The sequence below is a fragment of the Artemia franciscana genome, chromosome 14, assembly GCF_032884065.1.
Source record: "Artemia franciscana chromosome 14, ASM3288406v1, whole genome shotgun sequence".
Taxonomy (NCBI): domain Eukaryota; kingdom Metazoa; phylum Arthropoda; class Branchiopoda; order Anostraca; family Artemiidae; genus Artemia; species Artemia franciscana.
In genome coordinates, this window is record NC_088876.1 from 25,458,626 (window position 1) to 25,483,761 (window position 25,136).

The 25,136-nt window shown below is 35.0% G+C and overlaps 1 protein-coding gene across 2 annotated transcripts in view; it reads right to left on the reverse strand.

Moving 5' to 3' along the window:
- LOC136035498 (glutamine synthetase-like) overlaps positions 1-25,136 on the reverse strand; it is a 32,900-nt gene that overhangs the window by 2,415 nt on the left and 5,349 nt on the right. For both annotated transcript variants that reach the window (XM_065717328.1, XM_065717329.1), the window contains exons 2-7: positions 24,621-24,815; positions 15,943-16,104; positions 12,209-12,354; positions 9,310-9,450; positions 7,499-7,686; positions 5,208-5,347 (exon numbers count right to left, since the gene is read on the reverse strand). In XM_065717328.1, coding sequence (XP_065573400.1) covers positions 5,208-5,347; positions 7,499-7,686; positions 9,310-9,450; positions 12,209-12,354; positions 15,943-16,104; positions 24,621-24,798 — 955 coding nt within the window. In that variant the 5' untranslated portion in view covers positions 24,799-24,815. The remainder of the gene's footprint in view (positions 1-5,207; positions 5,348-7,498; positions 7,687-9,309; positions 9,451-12,208; positions 12,355-15,942; positions 16,105-24,620; positions 24,816-25,136) is intronic.

Consider the following 25,136-nt stretch of genomic DNA (forward strand, 5'->3'; position numbering starts at 1 on the left):
TCATTTGGTGCATTAATACAAAAGAAGAAAAAAAACTAAAGAAGGTAAAAACTACAAAAAAAACTAAAAAGAGAATACTAAAAAAACTAAAAAAGCTAAAAAACTAAAAAATAAAAAAGGTAAAAAACTAAAAACTAACAAAGAAAAAAAACTAAAAAAACTAAAAAAAAGGTAAAAACTACAAAAAAAACTTAAAAGAAAAAAACTAAAAACTAATTAAAAAAACTAAAAAAAAATAAAAACTGAAAAAGGAAAAAGTAAAATAAGGAAAAAAACTGAAAAATAAAGGAGAAAAAGAAAACTATAGACCGGGACACAGGGAATATAAATGACGACGGGGACACTCAAAGAGAAATCACAGACTGGGACACTGGGACACAAATAACGACCGGGTGATATAAATGACGACCGGTACACTCAAAAATCAATTACAGACCGGGACACAAATGACGACCGGGACACCGGGAATATAAATGACGACTGGGACGCTCAAAGAGAAATTACAGACTGGGACACTGGGACACAAATGACGACCGGGATACTGGGAATATAAATGACGACTGGGACACAGGGACACAACTACAAGGGGGATGCCGGGGGCACAGGGGGATATATAAATGACGACGGGGACACAGGGAATGTTCGATTAGCAATCACCATTAACAAAGCTCAAGGGCAATCATTAGAATAATCAGGTATAGATCTGAATATGGATTGTTTTTCCCGTGGACAATTTTATGTTGCATGTTCAAGAGTCGGTAAACCTGAAAATCGATTTATATGCACAGACAATGGGACATCGAAGAATGTTGTATATTCGCAAGTTTTACGTAGTTAAAAACATATATATATATATATCTTTATATATATATATATATATATATATATATATATATATATATATATATATATATATATCTATATATATAAAAATAAGTTGTCTGTCTGTGGATGGATGGATGGATGTGTCAGGTGACGTCACCTGAAAAAACTGGATTAGGTGACGTAAAAACTGAAAAAACTAAAAAAAGGCAAAAACTACAAAAAAAAACTAAAAACTAATAAAAAAAATAAAAAAGCTAAAAAACTAAAAAAACTATAAAGGTAAAAACCAATAAAAAACTAAAAAAAAAACTGAAAAAACTAAAAAAAGGCAAAAACTACAAAAAAAACTAAAAACTAATAAAAAAAGTAAAAAAGCTAAAAAACTAAAAAAACTAAAAAAACTAAAAAAAGGTAAAAAACTAAAAAAAATAAAAAATAAAAAAAAACTAAAAAAAAGGAAAAAACTGAAAAATAAGCTAAAATAAAGGTAAAAACCAATAAAAAACTAAAAAAAAAAGGAAAAAACTAATAAATGACGACACTCAAAGAGAAAGCGACCAGGACAAAAGGAATGTTCGATTAGCAATCAACAAAGCACCGGGACACAGGGAGTATAAATGACGACCAGGACATAAGTAAAAAAAAAAAACTATCTATATATATAAAAATAAGTTGTCTGTGGATCTGTGGATCGTGGATCAGGTGACGTCACCTGAAAAAACTGGATCAGGTGACGTCAAAACTGAAAAAACTAAAAAAAGGCAAAAACTACAAAAAAAACTAAAAACTAATAAAAAAAATAAAAAAGCTAAAAAACTAAAAAAACTAAAAAAAGGCAAAAACTACAAAAAAAACTAAAAACTAATAAAAAAGCTAAAAAACTAAAAAAACTAAAAAAAAGGCAAAAACTACAAAAAAACTAAAAACTAATAAAAAAAATAAAAAAGCTAAAAAACTAAAAAAACTAAAAAAAGGTAAAAAACTAAAAAATAAATAACGACCGGGACACAGGGACACAACTACAACGGGGACACCGGGGGAAACAGGGGGATATAAATGACGACCGGGACAAAAAAACTAAAAAGAAATAAAAACTAAAAACTAATAAAAAAAACTAAAAAATCTAAAAATCTAAATAAGCTAAAAAAGAAAAAAAAAGGAAAAAAATAAAGGAGAAAAACAAAACTAAAAAACGAATGTATATACAGACCGGGACACCGGGATACAAATGATGACCGGGACACAGGGAATATAAATGACGACCGGGACACAGGGACACAACTACAACGGGGACACCGGGGGAAACAGGGGGATAACCTGACAATCTATTTATATGCAAAGACAATGGGACAGCAAAGAATGTTGTATATTCGCAAGTTTTACGTAGTTAAAACCATATATATATATATATCTATATTCACAGGTGGGACATAGGGACACAACTACAATGGCGCGTAACTATTATGGCGCGTAACGACTTACGCGCGCGGGGGGGCTTGGGGGGGGGGCGCGAAGCGCCCCCACCAACTAGGTGTTGGGGTGGCGCGTCCTACCTTTCCTGCGTAAACTGAGACTGCGAATCTATCTGTTCTCCACTTTTCCTAAAAACCATTACTATCGACTTCTTTATGTTTAATACTAGTTTCTTATTCCAAAGATAAGAAGATGCTAGATCTAGCAGTTGTTGTAAATGTTCTTTACTTTCCGCTACTAATGCTATGTCATCCGCAAAAAGTAACGCCATAACGCTTGCACTTGAAAGCTTAATTTTTGGGGCGCCTCTGCATAACAAATATTCTTTAAAATCATTAATATACAATGAAAAGAGCCTTGGGGAAATTGTACATCCCTGCTTAACACCAAGTCTACTCCTAATAACCCTAGAGAAATCCTTGCCTACTTGTACTACAATCTTAACTATATTATACATAAATGCTATAATCTTAACAAATGCGCTTTGTAGCCCTAGTGCTAACAACGACTCTGTCATTAAACTTCTATCCAATCCATCAAACGCCCCTTTTAAATCCAAAAATGCGACAAATAGCCTGCCCTCTTTTCTCCTAACCTGTTTCCTAATTATCCCCAATAAAATAAAAATCTGATCTACAGGACTAGAGCCTTTTCTGAACCCTGCCTGCGAATCTGATAAAATTCTATTTTGGTCTATCCAATTACCTATCCTACAACATAATATCTTAGCAAAAACCTTACTAAGCACACTACTTAGGTTTATACCTCTATAATTCCCATGGTCTAATCTATTTCCCTTTTTAAATAACGGCACTAGAACAGACGTAGCCCAAGACAAGACCCATTCTGCACTGTTCAATATATTGGAAAACATCCCTGCTGTAACAGGCAGCAGCCACACCCGTCCCCACTTCCAAAGTGCAGTTGGTATTCCATCTATACCTGGACCAGACCCGCCTTTCATTCCTTTCATTGTCTCCCGAGCTTCACTTACTTGGATAGGAGCAACCAAATCATAATCACATTCTTGCATTGGCCCATCACCTACATCACGTAAAGCAGATACCAGATCTACACTTAAACTAGTTCCTCCTTGGTCCCTAATCACTTCGTTTTCTCTCTCCTCTAAATATGTAGGCCAAGAATCTACTGCTGGAATACCATCACAAACCTCTGTTCCTCCTGTAAAATTTTTAACTATACGCCAAAAGGTCCTAATATCTCCTTCTCTATAATCTTTTTTCAGTTGCTCTCCTGTTCTAATTTCATGCTCTTTTTTCTTAATCTTCAACATTTACTTATACTTATTCCAAATCAACTTTTAATCCATATAAAATCTAGTATTTTCCCTACTACCTATGCTATCCCTCGCTTTCCGCAGTGCCTCTAAAACTTCCTGGCGTTTTCTTTCACAATCCTCATCAAAAAATCTATTCTTAATATCATTCTTAACTCTGCAATTTAACTTTGAACCTACCTTATATACAACATCATTTACTAATGCTAACAGTTCCTTTTTTTTCCATCATCTAGTAAAACCAAACATTTCTCTAATTCCTGCTGAACTTCTTCACTCGCCATCATACTCTGAAAATTTTTCTCATTCTATCCTGTTACTTTCAGTGCCTTTCTAATCCCTAAATCCTCAGTTTCTCTGTGTTTTTTCTTCCTATGACTATTAGTCGCTAGTTTCTTGGAACTAACCAACTCAAAAGTATTCTTAACAAGCAAGTGATCTGAACCTACCACTGCCATCACCTCGAAATCCACACATAGATGCCAAAGAGGAATATCCACCAAAATGTAATCAATTACACTTGGCGATGTCCCAGAAAAACAAGTGAAATTTCCCACACCTCCATCCTTTCCAACTCTTCCATTCAAAATAACAAAATTTTCCTTACCACAAAAATACAAAATCTTACGGCCCCAATGATTCTTTCGTCTACTATGGTCCTTACTTACCCTCGGAGGGAGATGGGTTACAAAATCATGCCAAATCCTCCAAGCAGCTTCATCCGTGCAGGCATGAGGTGACATCAAAACTTCTGGAGTAACCCCAACATAGCCATTAAAGTCCCCCATAAGACAAAACAAGTCAGAAGGAAACTGAATAGAAAATTTACGTGTTCCATCCTTTAATATACACCACGTATCCTCCTCGTTGTACGAGCTCGACTCTGGAGGGATATAAATTGCACAAAAAATAATAAACCGTCAATCGACTTTGACTCTTAACCATATCAAATTACAAGAAACAATCTTCAGCCGTTGGACTTTATGCTGAGACAAAAAATTTTCAGATACAAAAATTGCGACTCCACCATAAGCTCGTCCATTCTTAGATTTTTTACGATGGACACCGGAATACCGAAATCTTTCAAACTGAATTTCTTTTTCCAACCAAGTTTCAGATAATGCTACAATATCAAACATACATTGCGATGCCAATAGACTGTTAATTTTCATTTCACTCCATCCTTGAATGTTCCAATGCACTATATTTATTCTTTCCGGTACAACACCATGGCCCCGTTCTCCCTATTCTTTCGTCCGATTACTTTGATCTTGGAAAGATAGCTTACGAGGTGCGATGTGCCTTTCATTTATGGTGGCCCTACCTCTAAGAAAGGGTGGCTGTGTTGAAATTCGCGCACTATCATTCGGGCTAATAATTTTAGAATTTCCTCTCTTTGGAGCGCCCCTTTCAACTTGTGGTGCAGCAACAGACAAGGGTGTTTTATGCACTTCAATTTCATTTTGAGATTTTACAGGATCACTAAATGCGCTACCGAATCACTGCATAGATGTGACGCTTGAATTTGATTACTGCGAATACTAAGCGCTGAGAGTTTTAGCAGCTAGTTTCTGCTTGACCGCAAAAGGGGGTAAAATCTGAGAGAACTAACCTGCTGAATAGTCATTTATGTTTGAAGTTTCAAGAGAGCCAATAAGCCTCCTCTCATTATCCTTTCCTCCACGGAGGTCATATGCTTGTATGTGTTTCAAATGACGCTTCGATAGCTTTTCAATTGCTTTTTCAATTTCTCTATAAAAGAGCATTTTATCAAACGTTAAGCTGAAAAGCAAAGAAGGTTGTTAAGACCTAAACAGTCTCCTAAGATGTTCTAAGCAACCCCCTCTGCTTCTAAGCTATGCCCCAAGATATACAAATTAAAGCCTTAAACCACATTCGTGCGCTGAACCTCATAGAATATCTGTAGCCTATATATCGTCACTGTCATGCCTATAGGGCGCACCTGCGATTTTGAAGATTCTGCAATAGTTACCAAAGATCGAGTATGTATCGTCGCTGTCACGCCTAAAGGGCAGACCTGAGATTTTAAAAATTCTGCAATAATTACCAAAGAAAGAGTATGTGTCGTAGCTGTCACGCCTAAAGGGCGCACCTGACATTTTGAAAATCTGCAATAATTGCCAAAGACCGAGTATGGATCGTTGCTGTCACGCCTAAAGGACGCACCTGACATTTTTAAAATTCTGCAATGATTACCAAAGACCGAGTATGTATCTTCGATGTCCCACCTAAAGGGCATAGAAAGAGAGTTGCAAAAATCTCACAGCATTATGACCGGTACCTTTAATTTTGTAGCCATAAAATGAGCAAGTAGCATTTTGTTTTTGATACAATGGCGGGTTAACCGGAGACAAGACAAATATTTAGCCTAAAAGGCTTTTTCGGAAGTGCTAGTCAATCCTTAACGTAATGTACAGGGAGTTGACGGTGTGGGGAAAATCCTTTTTAGTTAAAGTGTCAGATTTGTTTGTCTTAAATTTTAACATTCTTAAAGCTATTTTTTAATTCTTTAAGTAATAATCTTGGTTTGAAAAAGATTTCTTTTTAAACTTAATCCCGTTGACGCAAGCTAAAAATGCATGAAATTGTGCTAAATCATGTTTCTAGCAAAATTTTAGATTAAACTTAAAATCTTCAGAATTATGACAAGATTTACTTTGTCTATGTTTGTTTGTCTTATCTATGAATCCAAAGTCATGGGATTATTTTCTATGAACTTTGGAATCTTATCGACAACTATGCACCTTCAAAGATGTTCCTTGAAGTAGAAAAAGCAGAAAGCAAAAGATTCCATTGTACGGTCTTAAAGATTTTAAAATCACAATAAAGGAATAATATTTAACATTTGTTTACAAATATTACAACGTCTTCTTTTTATTTAGTTTACCATGTTTGATTATTCTGTCTTTTCTTATAATTTTTTTTTCTTCTTCTTCATTCTTATCAACTGTTTCCTAATTTTTACAATTATTGCAACAAAACCTGCCTTTCAAAATTTTTTTGGTACCTAAGAAGCCTGTATCAAGCAGGAAAAAAAAAATCCTGGCTCCATATTTTTTAGAGATTAAATAAAAAACAAGTTTTTCTATCTGAAAGTAAAGAGCAACATTAAAACTTAAAACGAGCAGAAATTACCACGTATATGAAAGGGGCTGTTCCCTCTTCAACGCCCTGCTCTTTACACTAAAGTTTGACTCTTTCTCTCAACTCTACTTTTTAAAACAATAAAAACTTTAGCGTTTTTGTTTTTTAGAGTTTTGGTTACTATTGAGCTGGGTCGCTCCTTACTGCAGTTCGTTACCACGAACTGTTTGATAAAAGAATTTGATTCCATGTTTTGCCCTTTGTTTCTGTGCCCTGTGTTTTGCTGGCAGACGGGGAAAATATTTCATTCATTTTGCATAAGTCGCTATTCAATGATAAAAACTACTAAAAGTTGAAAAAAAGAAGGAAGGCAATGGTGATTAAAGACAAAACAAAAACTAAAAAAACGAATAAACCTTCAGAAAAAAAAAACAAAACTAAGCTATGTCAAGGTGTTTTTTGACAGACATGTCAAGATCTTAAAGGGAGTTTTCAAACAAAAATCATGTTAAGGTTTAAAAAAATGGGACCAGGTTCATTTACTTTCTAATCATTATTATGAACAAACAGGTTCATTAATTATTAATAAAATAATTACTTTCAATATCTGTTTTTGTAGATCTAAAATAAAATTTGGACCAGCTATCTCTTATTCATGTACTGGGGCTGAGCTGAAGTCACTTGTCCTAACAGAAAATTTCCCGAAAATCCACAACTTTAGGACAGCCTCAGTAAACACAGTTTACTAACATCAGTTCCAATGCCTTGCAGTCTTAAGCAAAATGATTAAAAACTCACATAATACCATTATCTTCTCTCATAGCTTGTGTTGAAAAATTAGTGTGGAGTGCTGACCCATTCCACTGACCTGTCATAGGCTTACAGTCAAGAGACACGTTAACTCCAAAATCTTCAGCAACACGATGCAAAATATACCTGGAGACCCACAGATCATCAGCCATGGTGATTCCTTCACATGGACCAACCTTAAAGGGGAAGCGTTTATTGGATAAACAGCTAAATTTTTATAACAGTTCCATAGTTGCCCTCCAAGCTGACTAGTCATGTTCCTGTCTTTTTACCAGTAAAGAAAGGACTTAATTTCTGTCCGAATGAGCCCTCTCCCAATTTTCTAAAACCATTGTTTCGATACAGTAACTCTTGGAAAAAAAAAACAGAAAACAAATAAACAAGAATTTGTGATCTTTCTTCTGGCAAAAAACACAATATCCCATATTTTACAGATAGAAGCTTTGAAACCGCTACAGAAGGGCTTGATACGCTGAATCTTATGGTGCGATTTTCATTAAAATTCTTTGACCTTTGGGGGTATTCCCTCCTTCTTTGAAAAGCAGGCAAATTTTCTTATGCTCGTAGCCTTTGAGGGCTATCACTGAACTTAACAAACCTTATATATTTCGAATCAACATAATAAGCCAATTCCTTTATTATATCAATTGATATAGAAATGCTGCTTTTTAAAGTTTCGGTTGCTATTGAGCCGAGTCGCTCCTTAATTACCGTTCGTTACCCCGAACGGTTTGATTAACAAAGAACGGAAATTAAATAATTTTACTCTTAAATGAAAGTAAAGAATGACACCTCTCCCACTCTTTGTGCAAAATTTTTACTTTTTTTCCCATCAATGTCTTAAGAACGAATGCTCTAATAGAAGAATGAGGTGAGAAAAGTTTATTTATTTGTTCATATTATCCTGAGAATTCCTGGTCAGCTAAAACACCTGCAATTATCAACTGACTATATTTTTCATACTTTCAAATGCCTTTAGTAAGCTCTTATTGACAAATAAAATCTCAGACAAGAATTTTTCAGCAGAATAAACTATAGCTTGCGCAAAATAATAATAATAATTTATTTGTGACCCACTTGAAACAGCGTAGTATAAAAACAAACACACAGAAAAAAAACTTCTGATAACACATTAAATTACTGTAGAAAACATTTTAGAAGATCATTGAACGATTGAATTTGAACGATTTGGTATATCTTTTTTTTGTCTCGGAGAATCATAGGAATCATTTGACTGATCGGATATTTTTCGTCGGTGGAAACACTGTACCCCAGCTTTTTACCGAAGAAGACGATGTACATCAATGTAATAATCTCGTAATGTCAATATTGCTTACAAGAATAAATGTCTTTTATTCAAGTTACGTCTGAATGATGTTTTAATTTTTGTTGCACCGAGATTAACAATATTTGAAAAGAAACACATAAAATATATTTGACAAAACTGTATTATTAAGAAGTATTATTATTAACTTCTTCTATTATTATTAACTTCAAAAAACTGACTGGGAATCCCTTCCTTATGATATAGTTTGTCCGAAATATATTTGAAAAGAAATACATAAAATATATTTGACAAAACTGTTTTATTAAGAAGTATTATTATTAACTTCTTTTATTATTATTAACTTCTATTATTATTAACTGTATTATTATTAATACAATGATACAGAATTAATCCAATTCTTATATAAATTGGATTACATTAATGGATTCATATGAGTCCCAAGGATTAATTTAACACTTAACGAAAAACATCTGCTGCGAAGAGAATAAGAACACAAACACTGAAGATTTACCTGATATTCCCATTGACTTGCCATAACTTCGGCATTAGTTCCACAGATTTCAATACCAGCATATAGACAAGCACGGTAATGGGCTTCAACAATGTCCCTGCCAAAGACCTTGTTCGCACCAACACCACAATAGTATGGACCCTAAAAAGTAAAATCATTTGCACTGTATGTACACTGTATGCGTTGTATATGCCTAAAGGAGAAAATAATTAAATTTAAGATTAAAGTAATAACAAAAAACTGATAGAAGTTTTGAAAAGGGCTCAAAAAATCAAAAGGGCCGAAAAATATTGGTGAAATAAAAAAGCTTACCATTGACTTTACTATTTTGGAAAACCATTCAGTGGAGGTTTTCACCTTTCCACGTTAAAACTTGAAGAAAATCATATCTCAGACTGGGTAAGGCTGAAACACAATGGAAAGTTTTTTTTTTAACCAGGGTCACCATGGGATAAGAAAGTATTAGAAAATAGTAAAGAGCTTAATATTTAAACCAATGCTCAGTGACAAGAATTTAGGGTCCTGCTGTGCCTGAATTATATTCCTGAATCCTTTTTGACTTGTTAATCATCAAACTCCTTACAGATATAATACCCGTACATTGCATGGGTGTTGAGTTGACAGAATTTTGGGCTAAATTGGGTTGACTTCAATGAGGTTAAGTTGTAAGGAAGTTGGCTTTAATAAGGTTCAATTAAGCTGGGGTTGAGGTAAAGAGGGGTTAAGTTATACGAGGGTTCAGTTGGCTCAGTCAAACATAGGTTCAGTTACATGCACATAGAACTCAGAATTCTTCTTTTTCTACAAGTTCAATAGACATTTACTCACAGGTTTTGAATGGTGTGCGAGGAAAAGCTCCATTTAACTGAACCTGGCTCGACCAAACCCGTTTAACTGAACTCTTGTTCAGTTGAATCCTCGTTCGACTGAAATCTAGGTATTATACAATCTCCGATTAATTTAACCCCAAATATAGGGGTTTAACTAAATCGTCCATTCTCCTCTACCCACTCAATTTAACCCCCTTGAAACTCAACATTCATTTATTTCCAAAAAATTTGAACTCAACCCTCCAGAAACTCAACTTTAAGTTTAACTTGGCCTCATGTAACTCAATCGCCGTAATCGGATGTCAAAGGTCTGTTTGCCTAATATTTTGCTGATAAATAACGTCTATCGATTTAAAAAGTTTTGCTTTAACATATTTGCTGGCCAATATGGCGATTAACGCACGTATTGCAGAATTGGTTTTAGATATGACTTTAGAGGCCAGATGGATTTGTTTATTTTTGTGAGAAAGCATGATATGCCATAGGATCTTTAGAAATTTTTAAAAACACAAAATAGGGGAATTTTGGAAGACTATTTCTGCTTGGCTTTTGGGTGAGAAAGAGTAATGTAAGTGGAGTTTATCATATTCTATAATGTTTTAATTCAAACTATTCTGTAATTTTTAAAAAGTTGCTTGAGATACAACCTCGGTTACTGATTCTTGTAGCTTAGAGAAGCTTATTAATAATAAAAATAATTAATTCTAGATATCTTATCTTCAGAAGCATACCTTACTTTAAGAATCATAATTTTCAACATCTGTGATTGACAATCAACTGTTTTTATTGTTGGTTAAATAAAGATCCTATAAATTCGCTTATCATTAAACCTTTCAGTCTTTTCAAATTCGTGTTACGTCTTTTCTTTAGAATACCAAAACACTAGAATTAATAGTAGTGCGGGATTTGGTGCCTTAGGTGCCTCTAACGTGGGGAGGCTCCACTAAGCTCAATCACATTCAAATTCATATCCATGGAATTCAATCACCCGTTTAGCTCAATCCTTGTTTAGGCAACTCAACCTAACTTTAAGGTTGAACTGTACGGGAGTTGAGTTAAACAGGGCTTGAGCTGTATGGGTTTGAGTTTAATGAGGATGGAGTCACAAGGGGATTGAATTCAATGTGGTTTGTCTTGTGCAGGGACTCATTTAAATGTGTTTAGCTTGCACGGGGCTCGAGTGCCAATGCACAGTTGGCACTCGAATGCACTGTGCTCAGAGCCCTGACGAAAGATTCAAAGATCAGAGCTCACAAATTCAATGATTTGATCATCAATGAATTGACTGGTTCATATTTCATTTTATCTACATTTCTCTCTGTTGATTTTTTGAAATAACTTCACTCATATGGTCCCAAGTGGACTGCTTGATTCATACTGCAGGAAATAAAAAAGAAAGAGAAAAGAGGGTGACAGAAATAGAACAGATCAAGAATTTTTTTAGAATAATTCTTTCACCCAAAGCTGTAATTAATCAGATATGATTGTTTTAAGCCGTTTTTAACCAAATAATAGAACACCAGCATGTACAGGCTAGATCAAGCCCAAGGAAGATTTCTGTTCTCTAATATTTGGCGATGCTATAGCTAAAAAACAGAAAACCGCAAACCATCAGGCCTCTGTGTGAATGTAGCAATTGTTTCAGCAGAGCAGAAATCGGCTGGTGTTTTAAGGTTTTCACGAAATTTGTAGGAAAAAGCAAAACACAGGCAAATTATATTAAAAGTAAGACTGTATAATGGGAATAAATTTGAACGTAACATATTTTTACAACATATTCTGTTTTTTGTCATTTTGCATCACAACGAAACAATTGTAGACAGCCAAAATACTGGGGAATCACCCATGCCCTGAATACCCCACAAAATGACAAGTTTTTTTTAATAGATTTTCATATAATTCTATAAATACATATAAATATAACATATTTCTGCAAAAAAGACAAAGACAAATTATATTAAAATTAAGATTGTAAAATGGGAATAAATTTGAACGCAACATCTTCTCACAACTAAAATGGGGGTTAAGCAGTCACATTAACGATTGATCAGTTAAAAGTAAAAATTTACTTGTGGACCAGGAAAGCCATTTTTGGGCCAGCCGAATGGATAATTGTCTTGATCTAAAATAGTATACTCTTGTTCGATGCCAAACCATGGGTGTTGATCTGCGGCCTTCTGCATTGCTTCCAGACAGGATTGTCTATGGCTTGTCTCTGAAATTGTTTTATTTACTCTATATTGCAAAGAAACCAACAGCAAATATAAAGCACCTTTTTCCTATTTACCTATTTACTAAAAATAGATAAATGCTAAAAAAAAAATAAGAATTAAAAAATTTTCCTATTTACAAACAAAAACATAACAGCTAAATTACTAATAACTGCCCCAAAAAAGGTAAAAAAAAGGATTTACGACTGGGCGGCTACTTAAATTTTTGTAAAACAAATAATTGATCAAACTAACAGAAAAATTAATCAATTAGCAAAAAATAAATTATACAACCAAAATAAAAACTATAACCAATCTCTTATCAACCATTCTACCATAACAATAATAATAATAGGAACAATACTAATAAACAGATTAAAACTGACTTAGTTGTAATTGTGTCTCTTGCCAGGATCTTTATCTCTACTGAAACAATGCATAGACAAAATTCTTCATTGTTACTTAGATCTCTTTTGGTGTGTTTACACAAAACTTTTAGCATCTCTTGTAAACCTGTAGAATGTTGACTTACCTTAAGAGCCATGTAATGATTTATTTAGTTTTGTTTTTTCAAGTTCACCACAACTTTTTAGTAACCGAGTCCGCTGATTTTAAATTAAAGCCAACTTGGTGGACTGTGATGTAAAAAGTTAAAAGCCATGAATCAAACAGTTCGTGGTGACGAACTATAGTAAGGAGCGACCTGGCTCAATAGTAACCGAAACTCTAAAAACGGAATTATGATACCGATAATTACATCAAAAGAAAAGTTACGTGCCTGATAAAATTTGCATTATTTTAGGAAATAGTGGGAAACACCCTATAAAATAATGCAATCTTAACGAAAATCACACCATCAGGTTCAGCGTATCAGAGAACCCTATTATAGAAGGTTCAAGCCCCTATCTACAAAATTGTGGAATTTCGCATTTTTGGCAAGAAGACAGATCACGGATGCGTGTTTATTTGCTTTTTTTGTTTTTGCTGTTGTTGTTTTTTCCCAGTAGTGATGGTATCGACTCAGTGGTATGAGAATGTCGTGAGAGGGCTCATTTTTACGGAAATTTCAAGTTCTAGTGCCCCTTTTAAGTGACCAAAAAATTGGAGGGCAGCTATGCCCCCTTCCACGCTCATTTTCCCCAAAGTCACCGGATCAAAATTCTGAGGTAGCCATTTTGTTCACCATAGTTGAAAAACCTAATAACTATGTCTTTGGGGACGACTTATTTCCCCACAGTCGAGGGGCGGGGCTGCAAGTTACAAACTTTGACCGTTGTTTACATATACTAATGACTATTGGGAAGTGCACAGACGTTTTTCAGGGTATTTTTTTTTGATTTGAGGGGGAGAAGCTGAGTTACGAAGCTGAGTTTGAGGGGGGTTACGTGGAAGGATTTTTCCATGGAGGAATTTGTCATAGGGGAAGAGAATTTCAATGACGGGAGGCAGGACTTTCTAACATTATTTAAAAAACAATGAAAAAATAAATATGAAAAGTTTTTTCAACTGAAAGTAAGGAGCAGCATTAAAATTTAAAACAAACAGAAATTATTACGCATATGAGGGGTTCGCCTGCTCGTAATACCTTACTCTTTACGCTAAAGTATTTTTAGTAACTTCAACCATTTATTCTACGGCCTTTGTGATTCAGGGTTCATTCTTAAGGAATTGGGACAAAATTCAAGTTTTAGTGTAAAGAGCGAGGTATTGATGAGGGGTTGAATCCCCTCATGTTCGTAATAAAAACATACGAATATAGAAGTTTGTTACGTAAGTTAATTCGTAAGTTTCGCATATTTTTTACAAATGAAAACATTCGTAAAAAATTAAAAGTTCTAGTTGCCTTTTTAAGTAAACAAAAAATTGCAGGGCAACTAGGCCTCCTCCCCCACTCCTTTTTTCTCAAAATCTTCTGATTATAATGATGAGAAAGCCATTTAGCCAAAAAAAAAATTATATGCAAATTTCGTTATAATTATTTATGTGCAGAGAGCCAATGCATTAATTCAAAAATATTCAGAAATTAAATAAAAAAACAAGTTTTTTCAACTAAAAGTAAGGAGCAACATTAAAAGTAAGGAGCGACAGTAAAAAACTAAAAAAGTTTTTTACTGTTTTAAAACGTAGAGTTAAAAGAAAGAGTCAATCTTGAGTGTAAAGAGGGGGGCGTTGAGGAGGAAAAGTCCCTTTCATATACGGATTAATTTCTATTCGTTTTAAGTTTTAATATTGCTCCTTACTTTTAGTTGAAACAACTTGTTTTTTTTTATTTAATTGGAGAGAAAAGCCAACTCAGATAGTCTGAGTGAGAGGCACTAATAATGAGAGCCAATTAATAATTACTTAATAAATAAAAATTAATTAGTTTGAATATCTAATTCACTTTCCTCTGACACAATGCTTTTCAAATGAACTGACATCATTTTTCTTAAAAAAGGCTTGTGCCAGTTTTGCCTCTCACTCACTTGGACTATCTTGAACTATCGGCAACATAGTTGGAAGTTAAAGGCTACACACCCTTAAGTAAGAAATAGGTATTTTGATACAGTCAAGGCATAGTATGTATAGGCACTGTATCTTTAATAGAGCCTAAACTTCTTAATTGAGGAAGGACTTGTAATGAAATAGCCGTTCATAAGAAGCTAGAAAATTAACACCCAGGTAAGTGCATAGAAGTGAAATCGGGTTGAGACAACTTTTCCAAACAACATGATATTAATTTTGAACAACTATTTTTTAAATGTCTTCTCCCTAAATTCATGTAGGTAAAATGCTTCACAGATGTATACAGCAAATTGTTTGAGTTCTTACAGTACGTTACCCGAAATCCATTTTTTCTGTGGCTTCCGTTTTTTCAGACTTATCGGTGTGAGATACTGTCCAGCATTTTTCACCTATGCACTCCATGAGAATATCGATTGTGCTCATTGTCAAATGAGCACAATGACTACCATCACTTTCCCGAAGTCTTAGAAGTAGTATTACACAATCCTCAAAGCTTAGAGACAAATATTTATCACAGAAACGTTGTTAATAACATTACAATTTGTATGATTATTAGTTACACTTTCACATACAACCTGAGCGATTGTTTACGTTCTTTGTCACTTAGTGACGGTTTTTTCCTTTATTCTTGAAGATCTATTCTTCAAGTAAAGCAAAAGATAATATTTTCAACGGATAAAAATGCCGACTGCAGCTATTTGGGGTGGCTGAGTGCGGAATAACTCATTTAAGTTTATATTTCTGTTGTATTACTTGGATTTCAAGAAATAATAATGCGATATTCATGGGAAATTTAAAAAAGTGTCACCTAATAAACACAACCTAAAAAAGAAATACATCAAGAATAATCTAAAAATTGTTTTTTAAATAAATTACCCCCCCAACTACCCCAAAGAGAGCGGATCCGTTCCGGTTATGTCAATCATGTATCTAGGTTTTGTGCTTATTTTCCCCACCAAGTTTCATCCCGATCCCTCCACTCTAAGTGTTTTCCAATTTTTAGCTTTCCCCCTCCCAACTCACTTATTTCTCCAACTCAACTTATTTAAGAAAAAATATAAGATGATTTACTTCAAAATATGACCTACCTGTAGGTTTTTTGTTATATTTGAATGTCTCACATAGGACAATTTTGTTTTTGCCTCTGTTAAAAGGATCTTGATACATTGCACGTGGATATAAGTATACATCCGAGTTGCTTCCTTCGGCTTGGTAAGTCGAACTGCCATCGAATATCCAAATTGGTAAATCTAAATGTAGACACATAAATAAGCATCTAGAGGAGATACAATAGATACTGAAGATTATAAATAAGTTTTTTGAATATGCTCTGCCAATAACATGCCCGTAATATTCTTCCCGAAAAAAAAGCTGCTAAATATAATATCTCTTTGACATTTTAAACAGGCAATTACACCAAATACTGATATTACAGGTGTATAAGCATGCATTGATAGTACAGGGGTTTAAACATAAATTAATAGCACAGGGGCATAAGTAAATATCTGAGCTGCTTCCTTCAGCTTGGTAAGTCGAACTGCTGTCGAATATCCAAATTGGTAACTCTAAATGTAGATACATAAATAACCATATAAATATTTGAGAGGAGATAAAAAGATAAGACGAGAAAAAAGGGAGTAGATGCTGAAGATTTATAATTAGGGTTTTGAACCTTCTTTGCCAATATCTTGCCTGTAATATGTTTTCCTGAACAAAATCAGCCAAGGTTGGTGTCCCTGTGACATAACTGAGCAGGCGCATATACCAAAAACTGATATCACAGGGATATAAGCATTCATTGATAGCACAAGGGTAGGCTAAAAGTATATGATGATAGCACAGGGGTATACATCTAAGTTGCTTCCCTCGGCTTGGTAAGTCGAACTGTCGTTGAGTATCTAAATTTAACGAACTGTAAGTAAGGAGTGATGTGGCTCAATAGTAGCCGAAACTATACAATACAGTCTTCATAATAAAAGACTCATCAAAATAATCGAATTTTGATGTTAATTAAAAATTTATAAATTCATGAAGATTAATCAAAAGCTATGAGCCTGAGAAAATTTGTCAAATTTTTGAAAAAAGGGGGAAGTACACCTAAGAAAGCAAGTGATCTTAATGAAAATCACACTATGAGATTCAGAATATCAGAGAATACTACTCTAGTTTCAAGCTGCTATATACAAAAATGTGAAATTTTGAATTTTTTGCCAGAAGCAAGATCACGATGCGAGTTTATTTGCCTTTGTTTGTTTGTTTCCCCCAGGGATGACCGTATCAAACCAGTGATCATAGAAGATGCGGAGAGCATTTGATTGGAAAATAAAAGTTCCAGCTCCATTTTAAATTGACCATAAACATTTGAGGGCAGCTAGCTCCCCCCATCCCCTCTTTCTTATCCAAAGCTGTCTGATCAAGATTTTGAGATAGCTATTTCTTCAGCATCATCGAAAGTTACAATTACTATGTTTTTGAGGATGACTTAACCCCTCAAAGCTCCGAAGGGAAGGGAGACAAGTTATGAACTTTTCCTGGTGCTTACGTATAGTATTGGCTATTGGGAAGTGTAAAGATTGGTGTGTCTGTGGGGGGGGGGTCTGGTGTTCATGCTTACGTTAGGGAATCTTTCCATGGAGGAATTTTCATGGGGGAAGAGAATTTTCCATGGGAGGGGGAGATGGATATCCCAGCATTAATTAAAAACTATCCGAAATCAAATAAAAACAAGTTTAAAAAAAAAATAAAAACAAGAGGCAACACTAAAACTTGAAACGAAGAGAAATTATTATCTATATGAGGGAGTTTCCCCCTCCTCAGCACCTCTCTGACTGACCCTATTTCAGACAGTAGGTTGTATGAAAAGTATGGTTCCATCCCGTGTTCTACGGCTATAATGAAAGAAAGGTTGAGATGGCTGGGGCACGTTCTGCGGATGGAGGATGATAGATTGCCGAGGATTTTGCTTTCCGGCACACCGTCTAGAGCTAAACAGAAAGAAGATTGTCCTCGTCTTGGGTGAAAGGATGTCATAAAGAAACATTTAAAGGAAATGGGAACCTCCTGGGAGAGTGTAAAGAGGGAGGCTTTGAATTGATTGGGATGGAAGAGGAGTGTGCGTAGCTGTGTTAGCCTCAGGTGGCTTGGTGCTGCGGTGAGTTGTTAGTAGTAGTAGTAGTAGTAGTAATAGCTATCATCCTCATTAAGCAGTTTTTGTGTATCAGGAGCTATTCTTAAATAATTAGAACAAAAAGTCAACCGCATATACGTAATAACTTTTTGTTAATTTAAATGTTTTAATGTTGCTCCTTACCTTCAGTTGAAAAACTTGATTGTTCGCATTTTAAGAAATATAAAGAGGCATTAAAGTTTTTCAGAAACATTGATAGTGAAGACTATGGATATGGTTTTTGAAAAAGAAGAAGTATCTCTAGTAATTAAAGAAAAAACTTTAATCAAAACCCTTTAGGAGAAAATTGGAAAAAATTAAATCAATAATTACGTATTAGCGTAATTTTTATAGGAAGAAAATTACTTGACATGATGCTACTTCTAAGACTATACAAGGCTTAGGTTAAGCTTTAAGAGAAGAAAAGTACAGTATGAAGGAGAATCGGTGGGTCTTTGAGAGAGAAGAGGGGTGCTGAAACATTTCTCACCGCTACTTGTAGACATTCTTGAGTATTTGCATACCTTTATTTTATTTTATTAAAATAATCCTTCTTTATTATATTTCGGTATGATAATGAAATAGATGCAATGTGAAATGAAATAAATGCATGTCAAGATAATTTATTAAAAAGAGTTCTAAATTTTTGTCAGTTTCAAAGTCATTTACTGGAAATAACTCTATATTTTACCATTTAAAAAATAGAACAAAGACTTCTCAAATCAATAAAACCTGTAATAAAACATCTATAATAACAATAATAATAATAAACAATAATTATTTTCACTAACCTGTCGTATATATAATATAATAATAACAATATAATAGTAATGTAATGATAATAATACTATAATATAATAATAATAAACAAGAATTGTTTTCCTTAATCTGTCGTCTTAATTGAGACAAACTTGGCCAAAAGTCCTAAATGTCTTGTCTACAAGGACTGCAATTTTAAAGTCGGTCAGTGTAAGCGAAATTAAATATTTGGCTCGAAGAATTTTCAGACCTCTTTTTTCAAAGTTTTCTGTCTTCGTTAAGGTGGCCTTGGTCTACTCTACCTACCCTGAAGGTTTCCTGCATATTAGAGAAAACAATGTTTCGCCCATTTTAAGTTTTAACAAATCATTACAACCCATTTTTTTTCAAGTTGTTTTTTATCATAGTTTTGTATGGCATAGAATATACGGCCAGGGAGCAGCAGGAAAGCTAAAGAAAAAAAATGGGAATTTTGGGTGTCACAAATCAATGGAATAAACCATTTAAATAGTTTTTGTCTTCATTAACTTAGGGTATTGTTCTCATAATTTTTGAGATCATGTCTTCATCTAATTGTTCTGTAAATCTTACCTAGTCATAGAAAGTCCCAGTCTAGCTTGTCCAGTTTTAGGAGTCACATAAAGATAAAGCAATCTCTGAAATATTTTTGCTATCGCTCAGGTCTACCTGGCCTTATCTACTGGCACTGTAGCTTACAAACTAAACAAAAACAAAAAACGCTTTAGGCCAGTTTTTGTGCAGTTTTTGGGTAACCTCATACCACAGAGTGTTTTTTGATTTACCCCACTACTTAGACAACGAAAAATTCAAATTTCTATCGGGACTTATAGCTTAAAAAGTCTTAGATAGATCAGGGACAGCACTCTTAGCCACCCATCCCCCTTCTCAACACAGATTTTGCCTGCATTAGCTTGGACTTTGAACTGCACAATCCAAGGCTTTACCAAGAAATTTCAAATATGCTATTTTGAATTCTTGCCTTCACATAGTATCCTTTGATTTACTTTTGTCCCCTTTCCCAAGTGAAAATGTGAGCCTTACTTCACCTTACAACAATCTCCTAGTGTTTCAATTAGATCTATTATTCTTGGGATATTTCAGATGCCCTATTTTATTAACCCGGGTAAATATAAGATCTTTCGATTCCATTGCTTCTCTATGAATAGATTCTAGTCCAGCAGGAGCTCATAGTGCCAAAAGTATTAAGCAGATTTGAGGCAAATATGATCACATATTTTCCATACCTCCTCCAAGATAAAATTTACGGTGTATAAGCCTCTTCATGGCCAGATTTAAAGCTCTGGCCCTACCAGGCCCAAGCGTTTTTGCCACTCCGTTTTTGTGAGATTTTCGGGGAAATCCCCAAAATTTGGATATAGTGGAAGCACTGAACACAACGCAACTGATGAGTGAAAACTAATGAAAAAGAGAGGTGAAATTGAACTCCCAGCTGACAATCTTGAGAGATATCTGATAGTTTATAAGTGTCCACAGAATTCCCGTGTTTTAAAATCACTTTTCGGTGAATAGATAGAGGGACGACGGAATATACTTGTTACTTTGACGATAAATCACATCAGTCCGGTTAAAAGAAATCACTCTGTGATAATTTATTGCGCTTCCTGGTATTGTGCACCCCTAGGGCCGGGCCTGGTGGGCTTATTGATAAATCCAGGCCTTCCCTCAAAAAATAGTCCCGGAAGTTTCAATTTTCTCTCCCAAACCGTTTCCAAGGTTGTGAAGACACGCTATCTTGATAACCTTGAAATGTGAAGTCGTTTAATTTACCTTACTACTTAACTGGAAGTAGATAGATAGTCCTGTAGTGCCTTATAGTGCAAAAGAAAATTCTCCTTCCTTCTCCTTCACTACCAGACAGTTTTAACTCTATTCCCCAGGCAGTTCCTGAGATACTGCATAGATTATATTTTGATAACCTTGTTACATATAGTCTGTTTTTGCTGACCTCCACTCCCTCCCCAAAATTATACCATAATGTTTATGTCTCTCCTCCCTCTTAACGATTCTCAAAAGTATTAATTTGATATCCTAAACAATTCCTGAGATCTTATAAAAATGTCATTTTGATAACCTGGCAACACCATGGGTATTTGGATTTATGTCGCCATTAAACTATGCAATAATTTTAAATCCCATAGAAGCTTACAGTGTAAAAAACTTATATGGGTGACAGATAAAAATTACTACAATCTCTCTTCACCCCTATTATAATATTAGCCCCTTGCCACACTATCTTCTAATTCTTTGCCTATTAAAGTCAGGAAGTTCAAACTTCATTCCTCAGTCCATTATCGAAATATGGAAGATATGCAATTTTGATTACCTTGATGCACTTTGTGCATTTTGATTTAAGTCCATCTCATCCCCCAAGTTAAAATTATAGCCCACTGGCCCCATTCATTTGCAGAAGTTCCTGAAAATTTCAACCTGATACTCTAAACTTTTCCTTTGGTGTTACACGTGTCATACACCTGCCTACGCATACGTACACACACACACACACACACAGACACACACACACACACACACACACAGACACACACACACACACACACACACACACACACACACACACACACACACACACACACACACACACACACACACACACACACACACACACACACACACACACACACACACACACACACACACACACACACACACACACACACACACACACACACACACACACACACACACACACACACACACACACACACACACACACACACACACACACACACACACACACACACACACACACACACACACACACACACACACACACACACACACACACACACACACACACACACACACACACACACACACACACACACACACACACACACACACACACACACACACACACACACACACACACACACACACACATACACACACACACACACACACACACACACACACACACACACACACACACACACACACACACACACACACACACACACACACACACACACACACACACACACACACACACACACACACACACACACACATACACACACACACACACACACACACACACACACACACACACACACACACACACACACACACACACACACACACACGCACACACACGCACACACACGCACACACACACACACACACGCACACACACACACACACACACACACACACACACACACACACACACACACACACACACACACACACACACACACACACACACACACACACACACACACACACACACACACACACACACACACACACACACACACACACACACACACACACACACACACACACACACGAACTCACAAAACACACACAAACAAATACAAGTACGCACAAAAGGATAATACACTGTGGCTGAATTGCATAGTTCACGAGACAGCATGAACATTGTGGTAGTTTCAGAGGCGCCATTTGGGCCAAATCTTGGGGTGGGCATGGGACATTTGAAAGAAATTGAGACTTTTATTATAAATCTAACCTACTTTCAAAGTTTACAATGATTAATAGCAAATAGCGTAATTACCCCAAGGGTCATCAGGTAATTGCGTTCTTTGGCTAATAGGCGCGCAGTTAGTTCAAATCATTTGAACAAAATGGATTATGTTGGACGTAATGGATAATCATGGCCGGAAAAGGGCCCTTTGGAGTGGAAGCTAGGGCCCCCTGGAAAATCAGGGGTGGGCATTTGCCCACCCCTGACCCCTCCGAATGGCGCCTCTGGGTAGTTTACTCCACTATGAAGTATGCCACCAAAATGTAAAGTAAAAAAAAAAATCTGAAATATCATTTAGAAAATCATGCATTCTTCTTCCAATCCAAACGGAGAACTCTGGGCCCTTCTGATTTAAATTATCAAATACCCACACCAATCAATGTGTAAATCTTAATTTATGTACTTCGGAATTTTCTCATATTCCAAATCAGAGATGGCTAAAAGGGAACAAAATTTCGCTCCAATTTTCAAGAAATAACAGGGTAGCCAAGAAAAGAGTAATTTCAATAAAAATATGATTGTTTCATGGTAAAGCATATATATTGCTTTTTATATGTGGCCTATGCTTAGTTCTTAGAGATAGAGGGCATATTTCATGAAGGAGATTTTATATTTTTCACAAAAACTGATGTGTGGCAGCTTTTACTAAAAGTGTTTGAATACAATCTATATATATAAAAATAAGTTGTCTGTCTGTGGATCTGTGGATCAGGTGACGTCATGTTTCTGTGTCGGCTGACGTCATGAAATTAGTTGTCGTCATTTTTGTTATGACGATGCTTAGTATATTGTAACACACATTAATTTGGTTAATAATATACCATTTAAAACACCAAAATGAACATGCTGGAGTAGTCACTCGGTGAGAGAGGGTGTCAGAACGGAGAATGAAGGTCCCAGGTTCAAATCCTGGTTAGGCTAAAAAAGGTAAAAAACTAAAAAAAAACCGGAAAAAACTAAAAAAAGGCAAAAACTACAAAAAAAACTAAAAACTAATAAAAAAAATAAAAAGGCTAAAAAACTAAAAAAACTAAAAAAACTAAAAAGAGGTAAAAAACTAAAAAAACTAAAAACTAAAAAACAAAACTAAAAAAAAGGAAAAAACTGAAAAATAGAAGAGAAAAAGAAAATTAATAAAATTAAGAATAAAAATAAAAAAAAATAAAAAAGATAAAAACTAATAAAAAGTAAAAAGAAAAAACGAAAAAAAAACTAAAAAAGCTAAAAAAAAGGTAAAAACCAATAAAAAACTAAAAAGAAAAAAAGGAAAAAAAATAAAAAAGGTAAGAACTAAAAAAGAAAAAAATAAATGACGACACTCAAAGAGAAAGCGACCGGGACAAAAGGAATGTTCGATTAGCAATCAACAAAGCACCGGGACACAGGGAGTATAAATGACGACCAGGACATAAGTAACAAAAAAACTAAAAAAACTAAAAAGAAGGTAAAAACTACAAAAAAACTAAAAAGAAAAAAAAACTAAAACTAATAAAAAAACTAAAAAATCTAAAAATCTAAATAAACTAAAAAATAAAAAAAATAAAAAAGGAAAAAAATAAAGGAGAAAAACAAAACTAAAAAACGAATGTATATACAGACCGGGACACCGGGATACAAATGACGACCGGGACACAGGGAATATAAATGACCATACATAAGCCATAATGACCAGGACATAAGTAAAAAATATAAATGACGACCGGAACACAGGGACACAACTACAACGGGGACGCCGGGGGGCACAGGGGGATATAAATGACGACCGGGACACCGGGACAGGGAATGGTCGATTAGCAATCACCATCAACAAAGCTCAAGGGCAATCATTAGAATCATGAGGTATAGATCTGAATACGGATTGTTTTACCATGGACCATTATATGTTGCATGTTCAAGAGTCGGTAAACCTGACAATCTATTTATATGCACAGACAATGGGACAGCAAAGAATGTTGTATATTCGCAAATTTTACGTAGTTAAAAACATATAATATATATATATATAATATATATATCATAATATATCTATCTATATTCACAGGTGGGACATAGGGACACAACTACAATGTCGCGTAACTAATATGGCGCGCAACGACTTACGCGCGCGGGGGGGGCGCGAAGCGCCCCCACCAACTAGGTGTTGGGGTGGCGCGAAGCGCCACCCCAACAGCTAGTATAATATAATTGCGGGAGGGATCCCCTGGAGATTTATATAATTTTTATTCCACATTTTTTTGCTAATTGGCAAACCTCTTTCTTATTTGTTCCGCTTTGTTCATAATAAAAAATATTACCTGACGGATGCTTAGGACAGAAATCAACTGTTCTTGTCTTGGTTCTCACAAATTCTCCTGTACCATCAATCCAAACATAAGTTGCCAGGATTTTATTGTCCGGCTGAGGTAAGCTCATATACCTATCTAGTACAGCCTTATTGGTTGCGGCAGAGTAACTCGTGGGTGATAAAGCCATACTTCTGATTATGCTTCCTGGAAAAGACAACAATATACCGTGAAATCTTGATTATTGAACATTACCATAACCAATTTTGAACACACAAGCCAAGTTTTATGAATTTTTGACCAATCCAGTTAGGACTGCTATAATTATTAGTTGTGGTACCAATACCATAACCAATACGTTTAGTTGTAATATTACATAATTACAATTAAACATAATTACAACTAATCTGAGGGCCAGGGTGCCTGTCATCGGAATTTTCAATTTAGTAGATAATTTACACCATCTTCTCCCAGCAAATGAGTTAATAGGGTTACTACCAAAAGTCCATACTTTAAGTTAGTAATGAA